Source organism: Gymnoscopelus braueri (assembly GCF_963280865.1).
Source record: "Gymnoscopelus braueri genome assembly, chromosome: 17".
In the NCBI taxonomy this organism is placed as follows: Eukaryota; Metazoa; Chordata; class Actinopteri; order Myctophiformes; family Myctophidae; genus Gymnoscopelus; species Gymnoscopelus braueri.
This window is the reverse complement of record NC_137617.1, coordinates 11,721,834-11,734,131: the sequence shown is the minus strand read 5'-3', so window position 1 is coordinate 11,734,131 and position 12,298 is coordinate 11,721,834. Positions and strand designations below refer to the sequence as shown.

At 41.0% G+C, this 12,298-nt stretch overlaps 1 protein-coding gene across 2 annotated transcripts in view; it reads right to left on the bottom strand.

The window, feature by feature from the left end:
* The window catches only part of LOC308105364 (uncharacterized protein), a 54,609-nt gene that overhangs the window by 41,666 nt on the left and 645 nt on the right, over positions 1 to 12,298 (bottom strand). For both annotated transcript variants that reach the window (XM_080456038.1, XM_080456039.1), the window contains exons 2-10: positions 10,323 to 10,409; positions 8,915 to 8,968; positions 8,690 to 8,770; positions 8,471 to 8,559; positions 6,368 to 6,404; positions 5,622 to 5,743; positions 1,437 to 4,469; positions 588 to 681; positions 112 to 194 (exon numbers count right to left, since the gene is read on the bottom strand). In XM_080456038.1, coding sequence (XP_080312164.1) covers positions 112 to 194; positions 588 to 681; positions 1,437 to 4,469; positions 5,622 to 5,743; positions 6,368 to 6,404; positions 8,471 to 8,559; positions 8,690 to 8,770; positions 8,915 to 8,968; positions 10,323 to 10,387 — 3,658 coding nt within the window. In that variant the 5' untranslated portion in view covers positions 10,388 to 10,409. The remainder of the gene's footprint in view (positions 1 to 111; positions 195 to 587; positions 682 to 1,436; positions 4,470 to 5,621; positions 5,744 to 6,367; positions 6,405 to 8,470; positions 8,560 to 8,689; positions 8,771 to 8,914; positions 8,969 to 10,322; positions 10,410 to 12,298) is intronic.

The window sequence follows — 12,298 nt, the reverse complement described above, 5'->3', positions numbered from 1 at the left end:
GCCTGTGTGTGTGTGCCTGTGTGCCTGTGTGTGTCTGTGTGTGTGTGTGTGTGTGTGTGTGTGTGTGTGTGTGTGTGTGTGTGTGTGTGTGTGTGTGTGTTGGGGGGGTACCTTGCAGTTCACCGTCAACTTCTGACTCTGTGTCTGATATGACCTGTCCCACCCGTCTTCTCTTCTGGGGCTTTCCTGGGTTCCTGGGGCACAAAACATTTTCAGATAGGGGGGGTCCGCGGCCAAAATTACATATACATCTGGGGGTTCCTTGACATGAAAATGTTTGAGAACCACAGCTGTAGTGTTTATTGTTTACCAGTAGAGGTACTGCAGTGTTTATTGTTTACAAGTGGAGGTACTGTAGTGTTATTGTTTACCTGTAGAGATACTGTAGTGTTATTGTTTACCAGTGGAGGTACTGCAGTGTTTATTGTTTACAAGTGGAGGTACTGTAGTGCTTATTGTTTACCAGTAGAGGTACTGTAGTGTTCTTGTTTACCTGTAGAGGTACTGTAGTGTTATTGTTTTCCAGTAGAGGTACTGTGTGTTATTGTTTACCAGTAGAGCTATGTAGTGTATGAAGTGTTGTTTACCAGGGAGATCCACTCTGCTGGGCCGACCCCAGAGAACCTGGCACCATTTCATCACACTCCTCATCAGAAACCAAACAACTACCGTGTACTGGATCTAGAAAGAGAGAGATTTTGGGAAAGTGAAAAACAGGCATCGTGGTTGTGTGCATATGCTAATGTTGAATGCCCATGTGGAAGTTGAGATCAAGTGTGACTGACTGACTGAGGTTTCGTTATTATATCAGAATATAGAGCTATTTAACACTTATTTTAAGGAAATCACTTACCCTACCTTCAACTCTTTTATCAGTATTTAAGTAGGCTGGAAATCTGAACAAGTAATAGCTTTCAGCCTGAATTTAAAAGTAGTCAGTGTTGGCGCAAGTCTTAGATCATCTGGAAGGTTGCTCCAACAGTGTGCGACATATTAAATAAAACACTGCCTCAACAGGTTTTAGTTTTAACTGGAAGAAGAGTTAGTTGACCGTTCTCGGACGACCTGAGACTTCTTGAGGGTTCATAAAGTAAAAGCAAGTCAGAGCTATATTTGTGGCCTTAAAATCAATGAGTGATTCGAAGATGAACAGCAATATTTTGAAATCAATAATTTGTCATATCTGCCCTTTGCAACTTTTGTTTACTAACCCGAAAAGCCAAACAATTGTTTTTAAATATGTTCCAATGTTCAATGACAGAAACACAATTGTCACTCTTTTTTTGAGTGACAATTAATCTTCAAGTAAAATGTCATGATCGTGACAGCCCTGTTTCAGAGATCATACAGTCTGCATCCTTGAACAAAGCATCTGATTTAAAATATGATTATATTATATACAAAATAACGTTTTATTCATAAACATTTTTACTTACAGTCTTCTGGGGTGCCAAACAAGTCCACAGAGGCCTGGCTGGAAATCATATAGTCTGGGCTGGGGACGGCGCGTGGATGACCCTGTTGTGCTGCTGCACTGGCTGCAACATGTGTGCCATTCCTTCCACGTCCATTTTGTTCCTCGGAAACTCCCCGACTCTGACCTTGGCCTAGAAGCAAATCTGAAGATTCTTGCTCCGCGAAAGATGGGCAAGCAGACGTCTGAGCAGAAGTAGGCAGGTTGTCTTTCCCTACACTAAAATCTGACTCTGATGATGACTGCAACCTATGAGCTCTTCTCGTTCTTGTACTGGTCTTGATAGGGGAGTCACCGCTATGATTGCTATTTACCTGGCTGATCTCTACTGCTTGGCGGGTCATTTGAACAACTGGTGGTATCAGGTCATCGGGGGTCAAGGAGCTTTCTGTATTGGCCATATGTTCAACTATGTCCTCGGTGCATGGTTTTATGGGGACGGAAACTGAGTCCGGCAAAATGCTGCATTTTACGCTACACTGATTGACTTCCCCAGTTTCCTGTAGAATACTGTCCAGCTGCTTTGAACACGCTGGGGTCCTGTTCATCATGTCTTCCTCAGACACACAAAAGGCTGGAAAGAGCAGTCCAGAATCGGCCGCATGGTGGAGGACATTTGGGCTTTCGGTTTGACTTTTTGCCACAATATTAGGTGTGATTACGCTACTGACATTATCATCAGAAAGGCCGTTCACAACACCATCCTGAGTGTTGCCGCTGGCATCAGGGATTGAACTATCCACCACGACTTGATCCAATTTGGCAATAGACGATTTCTTCAGGCCCCTTCGAGCTCTAAGCCGCGACTCCTTTTTATGAATGGGGGAGTGAGAAGGGGGGATCAAATCCGCACAAGAAGAGTTTTGAGTTTTTAGTAACACCTCATCTTGGATGATGGAGTGTTCCTTTGTCCCCATGACCTCCTGGTCTGTTGCACCTTTGGTTCCACAGTCGACATGACAGTTCACTTCTGTAACTTTGTCTGAATTCAAACGTGGGTGTTCCTTTGTACCTATGAAATCCTGCTCTGTCGCACCTTTGATTCCAGAGTCCACAGGACAATTCACTTCTGTTACTTTGTCTGCCTTATCTTTGATTCCAGCATCAATGTCGCAATTCACTTCTGCTGATTTGTCTGAGTTAAATTGCCCTGTTTTCGAGGTTGAACTCCCAAGATGGAAAGATTTTCTTCTAGCGGCTTTAAAGCTCTTGAGCAGTTGCTGCGTGTCCAGCTCGCTGTCATTCTTCTTGTCCTCCTCTTCCATTTCAACGCACTGGCTCCGATTAGCAGACGTCTCCATCTGATCTCTTTCGAGCAGAGTTGTGCTTGGAGGAGGCTTTTCTTGAATATCGTTTTCACTGGCTGAATTTTGCACAGCTGTTTTGGTGGGACTCGTAGAATCTGGGACCATCGCCACGGAACAGGCGTCGCTGGCTTCACGAGGACTTCCGCTATTTGGGACTTCAGCTACGGACTCTTTGACAGCTTCTTGTGTTCTCAGATGGATAGACATGCTCTCGCTAGACTCCATTTTCTCTATCCCTCCTATGTCACTGTCTACAACACAACCGTTTCTTTGAGGCAACCTCGCCACATTTCTATTTTGACAAGTTGTGTCATCAGATGTTGTACTCGCACGTGCGTCCTCGTATTGTTTCACCATGTCTGTGCTGGAGACATTGGCCTTAATGTTTTGGGGAGGACATGCCTTCTTGCGACTGCCTTGGACTTCTTCAATGAGGCCCTTTAATCTTTTACTTCTCCTGGTAGTCCTCATGAGTGGAGTGCCAGGTTCCTCGCTGCTGGGGTAATTCTCAATCTCAGCATGTATTTCTTCTGTTACTGACACCACCTTGGGTTTGTCTGTGGAGTTGCTTTTGCCCTCGCTGGCGCTGACCATAACAAGGGGCTTTGGTATTTTGACCATCTTGCCCTTATCTAGCATAGCGTTTTTACCTCTCTTCCTCCCAGCACTCTTTTTTTCAGTGCTGCTGTCCGATGCTGCCTTGGTTTGTTCTTGTAGATCGCTGTCTACAGCCTGCCAGGTGTCCATCTTCCTCTTCTTTGATGTTCTCTCTGGCTGACGTAACACAACTTCAAACGCAGGGCTGTCCTCTCCACCTTGGCCTTCATTATTGTTATTCTCTGGCAACTTACTCGGTTCTTCTTCTTCTTCAAGTCCCTTCCTGTCCGTGCCTTTAGAATCAGTCAAAGTATTTTCTTTTAAAATGACATCTGTTGACAGGTCTGATATTCCCAGTTGGTCCTCCAAGACACTCCTCTTCACAAAATCAGCAGGGGTGAGAATATTGCTTTTTCTCTTCTTGGTGACTTTTTTCGGGCTCTGCGTTCCTTCAGGTGCTGCAGCTGGAGGGACAGGTGGGTCTACAAACACCCTTGGTTGTGGATAGATGCTGCTGCGCCTTCTTTGCCCTCGACCATAGACCACCCCGAAGACCTGTTCCTCGAGGCATTTAGCACGGTCCGCTCTCTTTGCGCACACATCTGGCACGATTTGTGCCGTCGAGATTGTGGAAGAGTTTCCTGCTGGAGAATCAGGGCTCTCCGTGTGAACAGTGTCTTCTTCAGCAGGTTTCTCAACCTGGGAATTTGCTTCAGCGGGTGGAATTTTCAGGAGCCACTCAGAGACCCTCTCCAGAGTTTTCCTCTTTTTCTGATCCAAAACGACGTCAGGTTCCGGGTCTGTATCTTTGCTGTTCCTTAGAGACCGTCTAACTGGCAGTTGCTGCATCTCTTCTGGAATCAACACCAGGTCAGACGAGGGATTCCCTAAGTGTGAGATTCTATTCTTACCCCTGCTTCTGGGTCTTGCTGTGGACTTTTCCACAATCTCTAACATTTCGGTTGCTACAGCTGGCTCCGAAGCCTCTCCAGGAGGGCTGTTTTGCACGTCAATCTCTTTCTCCTTGTCTGAAGTTGGTTTAAAGGGACTTGAGTCCACAAGACACATGAGCCTTGCAAAGTCATCCATCGCTGAGGAGGAAATGGATGAAATGACAAATAACTATTCCTTCAGAACACAACATACAAACAGAAGTTATACAGTAAATGTATAATATACTCTATACTGTATATCATTTATTATCTCATCTTTATCAGACATTGGCCCTCATGTGCAGCAACTACAAGACAGTAGTACAGTATATAAAATGTCAAATTCTGATATTCACACAAAATCTAATTTAAAAATGTAATAATTATTTAGCAAATTTGACCTGGTTCATATTAACTCATTCAGTGCCACTGGACGTCTAAGACGTCCGTTTTAACATAAGCCCTGAGTGCCACTGGACATCTAAGACGTCCAAAACAAATCTCGGCTCCTAAGCACTTTTTTTTTACAATGAATTTTGGCTGTGGCACTCAGAGCCAAACTGCCATAAATAAGCCGGGCACTGAATGAGTTAAGGTCAGCACTCAGCACGTGTCCATGATGTCTAGACTTGCATGTATGCCAGGACAAGGAGTACATAGAAGAACTGTAAGAACTGTGCTATTTAAGAGGTGCAACAGTTAAACTCATCGATTTAATCGATATAAAAAGAAAATCTGTAATCGATGTGTTAATAAAAGCCAATACAAGATTGATAATCAATCCCTATTTTGGGCATGGCATTATAGGTGAAAATAGAAATGATTGTAGATCTGCTATTTTCACTATTTTGCACGACACCGCTGTGCAGTGAAGTATAAAAAAATGCTTAAATGCTTAATAGATTATTTGATTAATTGAAGGTAATCGACAGAATATTCGCTATGAAAATAATTGATAGTTTCAGCACTAGTTCCATTCGCATTTATGTATCGTTTAATCAACTGTTGATCATTTTGGATTGGAGCTGTGGGTTCTCACGTTGTGAGCTTGTAGATCTGCTTTATTTTTTCTTGAAAATAATGTTTCAAAAATATTCCGTGGCCTAATACTGTACGTTTCAATTTCCGGCTCCTTGACATGAAAAGGTTTGAGAACCACTGCTATGGAGCACCGAAATCTGACTACCTTGCAGATCGGCTATTTTCACACTACACTGTCATACAACGAACTAACGAATTACGAAAGTGGGCTTAAGTGGTTAGAAAACTGTTTTTAGATCAAACATGAGTACAGATCATTAGACTGCATACCTCTTACAGTGTTGATGGATGTTGAAGGGCTTATTTCTTCATTCTCACCACTGTCAGGGCCAGCTGCAGGACAAGATGCGTCAACATGACAGGGAGCTTTCTTCAATGTAGCCTCCGTGACACTGTGCAGAAAGGAAATGCATGCTAACATTAGCTATCTATTTAGCCATCTACAAAATTAATTAACCTATTCAATCCGGGAACGCATCGGTGTCATTTTAAGATTTCTTTGGCTATTCAAAAATAGCAGATATACAAGCTCATAGCGTGGCACCGAGTGCTATGAGCTTGTAGATCTGCTATTTTTGAAAAATCTAGAAAATTTGTGCAAATCTTTGAATATATATATTTTCAAAGCGAACATTTGTAACTCAAATCTTTGCTTCTGAGGGTCCCTGGAACAAAACATATTGAGATGGGGGTCCGCGGCCAAATACATATCTAAAAATGTTTTCTAAATCCTTACAGTATGTTGCTATATGGTGCTCCAACTTTTCCATGTCAAGGACCCCCAAAATGATATGTATTTGGCCGCGGACCCCCCCATATCAAAATAAGTTGTTCCAGGGACCCCCCAGAAGCACAGATCGGAGTTAAAGATGTTCGCTTTTAAAACATATATTCAAAGATTTGCACAAATGTAAGATTAAGATTGGGAAAATATTGTCCAGAATAGCACTGGACAAAATAACTGAACACGGGTGCAAGTTTGAATGACTCGATTTGAGTTCTTTTTCATTTCTTACAGTGTTTGTTGTCTTCGCAGGGGCATTCCAGTCAAGTCTGCAGATTACAAAGCAACATTATAAGCAGACATTATTAAGCAAGACAATAAAAAAAAAGAGACAGTTTTACATGCAAAGAAATTGCTAATGTAATGACCTGCTGGACCTCATATGTCTAAAGCTGTTACTTTTCAGGATTCAAATTCAAAAATAGCAAAAGTAGCAGATCTACAAGCTCAAAAAGTGTCGCTTTGCGCCGCGTTTCGAGCTTGCGGATCTGCTACTTTTGATGCTTTTGTGTGACGCTGTAGTATGATCAAGTAGGGCGTTCATTTAACACATTGCCTGACAGAATTATTTCAGATTTTTTGCAGTTTTATGCCAGAGATTTTTCATTCAGAAAAAAAAAGTACTCAGGAGCCGAGATACAGAAATTTTAAGTTTTAAGTTAACAAGGAAGTGGATAGGAGTCTGGATCTTCGAAAAATCATATCTCCTTGGTCTTTGGGTAAAAAAAAAATAAAAAAAAAAAGTTAACTTGATCTTGGCAATCAATGTGTTAAGAAAAAACACAAAAAGTTGAAATATGGAGATAAGAGGTTTCTGTCCAACATACTGTTTACAATATTTGGAAAAACAATCATTGAACCTCGGCCTGTCACAATTATTACATAATCGCTTGATCGTAATCATTTCAGATAATCGCAATTATTTTTTGCATAATCGTCATTATCATTTCCACGTTGAAAAATATTCATATATTTTCAAACATTGTCAAAAATAGGGGAAATAGCAGATCTACAAGCTCAAAATATTCCACGGTGTGACGCCTTTTGAGCTTGTATATCGGCTATTTCCACCATTCATGTTTTTTAAGTCGAAAAATTATTAACTGATGTAGGTTATTTGTCATATCTGCCCGGTGCAGTGTGAACCTTTCGTTTACGATGCCTAAAAGCCAAACAGAAATGTAATTTTTATTCATATGTTCCCAGTGTTCAACGACACAATTAAATTGTTAACTTACCTTACTTACGTTATTTGTGTGACAATTAATCGTGTAACAATGTAAAACGTCATAATCGTGATTAGATGCTGAGAGAATGAGTGTGTAAACACTGAGTGATAGCAATACTCAGGCAACATCGCCCTTCTACGGTATAGAAGCCTTAACCCATCCAATCCGGGAACTCATCTGTGTCACTTTAGATTTATTTGCCTACTAAAAAATAGCAGCTATACAAGCTCATAGCGCGGCTATGAGCTTGTAGATCTGCTATTGTTGGGGAAAGAATTGTGAAAATGTGTGCAAATATTTGAATATATATATATATATATATACATTTTTAACTCAAATCTTTGCTTCTGGGGGGGATCCCTGGAACCAAACATTTTGAGATGGGGGTCCGCGGACAAATACATACATTTTGCAACATAAGTTTAAAAAAAAAGAAAAACAGGTTAGGATTTAGAAGACATTTGTAGAATCCCCAGAAGCAAAGATTTGAGTTAAAAATTGCAGATCTACAAGCCCATAGTGCGGCACTCGGTGTCTTTTTTGGATAGCCAAAGAAATCTGAAAATGACACAGATACGTTCCCCGTCTTAAAGGTATCATGACATTCATTTTCACTTTTTTTATTTTCAATGTTTTATTTGGGGTTTTATGACCTCAATTACACCCAAAAAACCTGAAGTTAGAACATTCAGTGGATTTTCTGTGGTCTGGGGTTTTCTGAATAATTAGGCTGAAAAGTAATCTGAGCTTGGCCCTTCGACAGTGAGGTCACTGTCGATTAATCCCGCCCACTCTCCTCCTCGCCCCTCCCCTCCCCTATCCTTTCCTTTCCTTTGGGGGGGGCGGAGCAGAGGCGATGATTGACAGGCAAAATCCCTCACCAGCGACACCCGCAGGCAAAGATTTTTTTTTTCATTGCAGTTGAAAAGGCTTTAGAAATGTGAGAGAAAAACACCTGCCATTGATCACTGGAATGGAATTTTCACTTAAAACTTTTTGTACACTTTTGAAGGACCAGGACAAAGACTTTGAATGTGGTGTAAAAGTGAATGTCATTAAACCTTTAATGGATTCAAAACAATTACAGTAATGCAGCCAGTCCTTACAATTTGTGCCGGTATCCTGTTCATATGCCTGTATTATGTCCTTCAATCCAGCTATCTGCTTCTGGAATCCTGCGCTCTCCTGTAAACTCCTATTTGGGTCAAACAACCACATACTTGTTTTAGAATCACACAGCAACATTTCAAACTACCGGCATAACAACCGTCAGTGCCCTTCACAATTTCTGTGTATTCAGTGTATCCGCCTCTGTCATAGAATACCTTCTGGTGATTTTGTTTTTGCAAACTGGACAGCTGGCCTCCTTTTGCTTACTGCTTCGAAAAAGCTGCATAATACAATGTCTTGTGGAAAAAGAGAAGATAAAGTATGGTTCAAATGCAACTGATGAGGTTGTGTAATAAATACATTCTTGCAGTAAGAAAACGACTGATCACGTTTATATAAGGAAATAAATATAGGATATCAAGATTAAAAAGATTCTTTACTTGCAAAAGTGATGGTCACACTTTGTGGATACAGGTGCACTCATCAACTCTAGACTGTAAAAAATGCAAAAAGTACAGAAATATTATAGAGTTAACTGGAATGTAAATGACTGACTTATTACAAACAAAGTATATAGTGCTTGCATTGGACGAAGGTGATTCTTTAAAGTGGTGTAAAGTAGATAAGTACATTTACTCAAGTACTGTGCTTAAAGGGATATTTCGCTTTCTTTTTTTTAACTAAATTTTTATCCCGCGATTTTTGTAACCCATTTTTTTTCACCCGGTGCCAATTTCCTAAGTGATCCTGGGCGCTACACCAGCCCTACACCAGCACTACACCAGTCCCCCACAGTAGGGAGGCCAGGGCCGAGCTCATGCTTCCTTCAGGCATGAGAGCCAACTGACCTTCTTGTCACCTGACAGGGGGGAGTTTCCCTGGTTGGACGTAGCGCGTGGAAGGAACACGTTATTCCAACCAGTTCCCTTCCCCTCCATCAGGCGCCCCGGCTGTCATGGGGGAGGCGGTATAGCGACCAGGATTACTACATGTTTTTGTGAGGGTATTAACTACCCTAGGAGACACGGGGAGAACATGCAAACTCCACACAGAGTAGGCCCTTTCGCCAACCCCACCTAGGGTATGGGCGCTGATGACGCGGAGGAGAAGACACGCCCCCAGCGCCCACAGCATCCCCCGGCGGGAATCGAACCCAGGACCTTCTAGCTGTGAGGCGACAGCGCTACCGACTGCGCCACCGTGCCTCCCTTGGGATATTTCGCTTTCAATCATGTTTGGGGTCATTTTAACGTCTACTAGTAGTTTTTAAGTTGCTTGAAAACACCCGTCCTTGGTTCTGGTGACTGAATTGTCCTTTAATGCGTGATATTGTCCTCTTAATCCCTTTAAGTACAATTTTGAGGTATTTTTACTTAACTATAGTATTTCCAATTTTCAGTACTTTTACTTCAACTACACTACATCTCAGAGGCAAATATTATACTTTACTCTACTACAATTATTTGAAAACTTTAGTTACGAGTTACAACTGTAGATTTAGATTATTATTACAAAAAATACATTAACCACAGACTATATACATTTTGGCTATTTGAAAATAGCCAATCTACAAGCTTACAATGTGTCGCGATGCATTGTGAGCTTGAAGATCTGCTATTTTCAAAAAAATATATATACATTTGAAAACTCTGCATAATGAGTACTTTCTACTTTTGGTCCTTTAAGTACGGTACATTTTGAGACCAATACTTTAGTACTCAAGTACATTTTGAATACAGAACTTCTACTACAGAGTATATCTACATTGCTGCAGTATTGATACTTTTACTTAAGTAAAACATGTGAGTACTTCTTCCATCACTGGTTCTTTGTTTGAAAGACACTGACCATATGGGACACTGCAGCGTCTCCCAGAGGACAGTGATCCCTCTTTTGACATCCTGTTCCTTCATGGTGTTTTTCTACCAATTGAACCTATAAAACAAACCAAAAGAAATGTCAACAATATTGTATGTGTAATTGAGACTCGATAATTGGAACTGGAACATTATAAAACTGAAGCTGATAAAATGGGTACTCTCTCCTGGTTGGCTGAATTGTTTTATTTACCTGAAAATGTATTTTCTGTTTATTAAAGAGCTGGAGAGACAGGGAGACCACTGTTATTGAACACTTTATAGTCCATAGCAAGGATTACTATCAGAATATAGTGCTTTAACCTTTTAAGAAGAAAAAAAGGTTTTTGTTTTAACCCAAAAATATAAACTACCCTGCCTTTGACAATAAATATGTTATATCACTTTTGGAAATCGCGGTTTGAACAGCTAAACGTGCCCGCACTAACATTCAAAAAACATCCAGTGAATAAAGGTTGTGATGTTAGGAGTGGAATTAGTCCATCCTGGTAAAAAAAAGAAAGAAAATCACCCAAACTATGTAACATAGTGGTTCTCAAAGTGGGGTCCAGCCAGGGGGTCCCCAGTTAATATAGCATTCAATTCTGTTTCACCACTTTAGCCCTATACTTTGGCTATTCAAAAACAGCCAATCTACAAGTTCACAACCGACACAACGTGTCGTGAACTTGTAGATTGCCTATTTTTGTGAAAAATTAGGGAATAATTGTGAAACTTTTCAACACAACTCTTCTCTTATGGGGGTACCTTCCCAGGCACAAACTCTTTCCAGACGAGGGTGTGAAACTTTTCAACACAACTCTTCTCTTATGGGGGTACCTTCCCAGGCACAAACTCTTTCCAGACGAGGGTCCGCGGCCAAACACAACAATATATCAATTTGGGGGTCCTTGACATGAGAAGGTTTTGAGAACCACTGATTTCACAGTGAACAGTAGAGAGCCTTCCAGAGCAGTATTGCACATACATAGCTGGTTTTGTATGCTAGACATTTACAATAAACATTAACAGGCCAACATTATACAGTGATACAGTATGAACAACTATAGCAGGTTCCTCCATGTCTTGATTCTTCATACACAGCTTGCTTTTCATCACTTTCTCAGATTCTTCATACAAAGACAGCTTGCTTTTCATCACTCTCATTTTAAGTCATTTCTGTGTAATTAATGATTATTATTATAATTATTCCTAGTAAATGATATTTACTGTAGATATTACTGTAGATGTGGACTAGTATGGTTAACTTGTCCCTTATCTGAGTGGTTATTAAAGTGGGGTGACGTCCACGGACCCTCAGGGTTCCTTGAGGGGGGTTTCAAATGGACCCTTACAGTTCTGTAACTCTGCGTGTACTAAATAGAACCAAATGGACCCTTACAGTTCTGTAACTCTGCGTGTACTAAATAGAACCAAATGGACCCTTACAGTTCTGTAACTCTGCATGTACTAAATAGAACCAAATGGACCCTTACAGTTCTGTAACTCTTGTGTGTACTGAATAGAACCAAATCCTTACAGTTCTGCCCTGAGTGTACAAATGGAACCAATACAGTTATGCAACTCTGAGAGTGTACTAAATCATAGATGTATTTTATCGAGCCAGACATTTGCATACATCATAGACACAAGAGTAAAAGTCAGACTCGGTTACATACACCTATAGTCTTGATCCAAGGCTAACAGTTATGCAACTCTGAGAGTGTACCAAAGAGAAACAAATGGCATTTGGTTCCATTTAGTACACTATTTTATGTGTCGCATAAAGACAGATGTGTTGTCAGTCAGTCAGTCAGTCAGTCAGTCAGTCAGTCAGTCAGTCAGACAGACAGACACAACAGCTTGACCGAACTCACTGAAGACATTCGCCTTAGATCAAGACTATCGGACGTACATGTATTTTATCGATTTTTACAGCCCGTACTTCTCCGCAAATGTACAAATGCA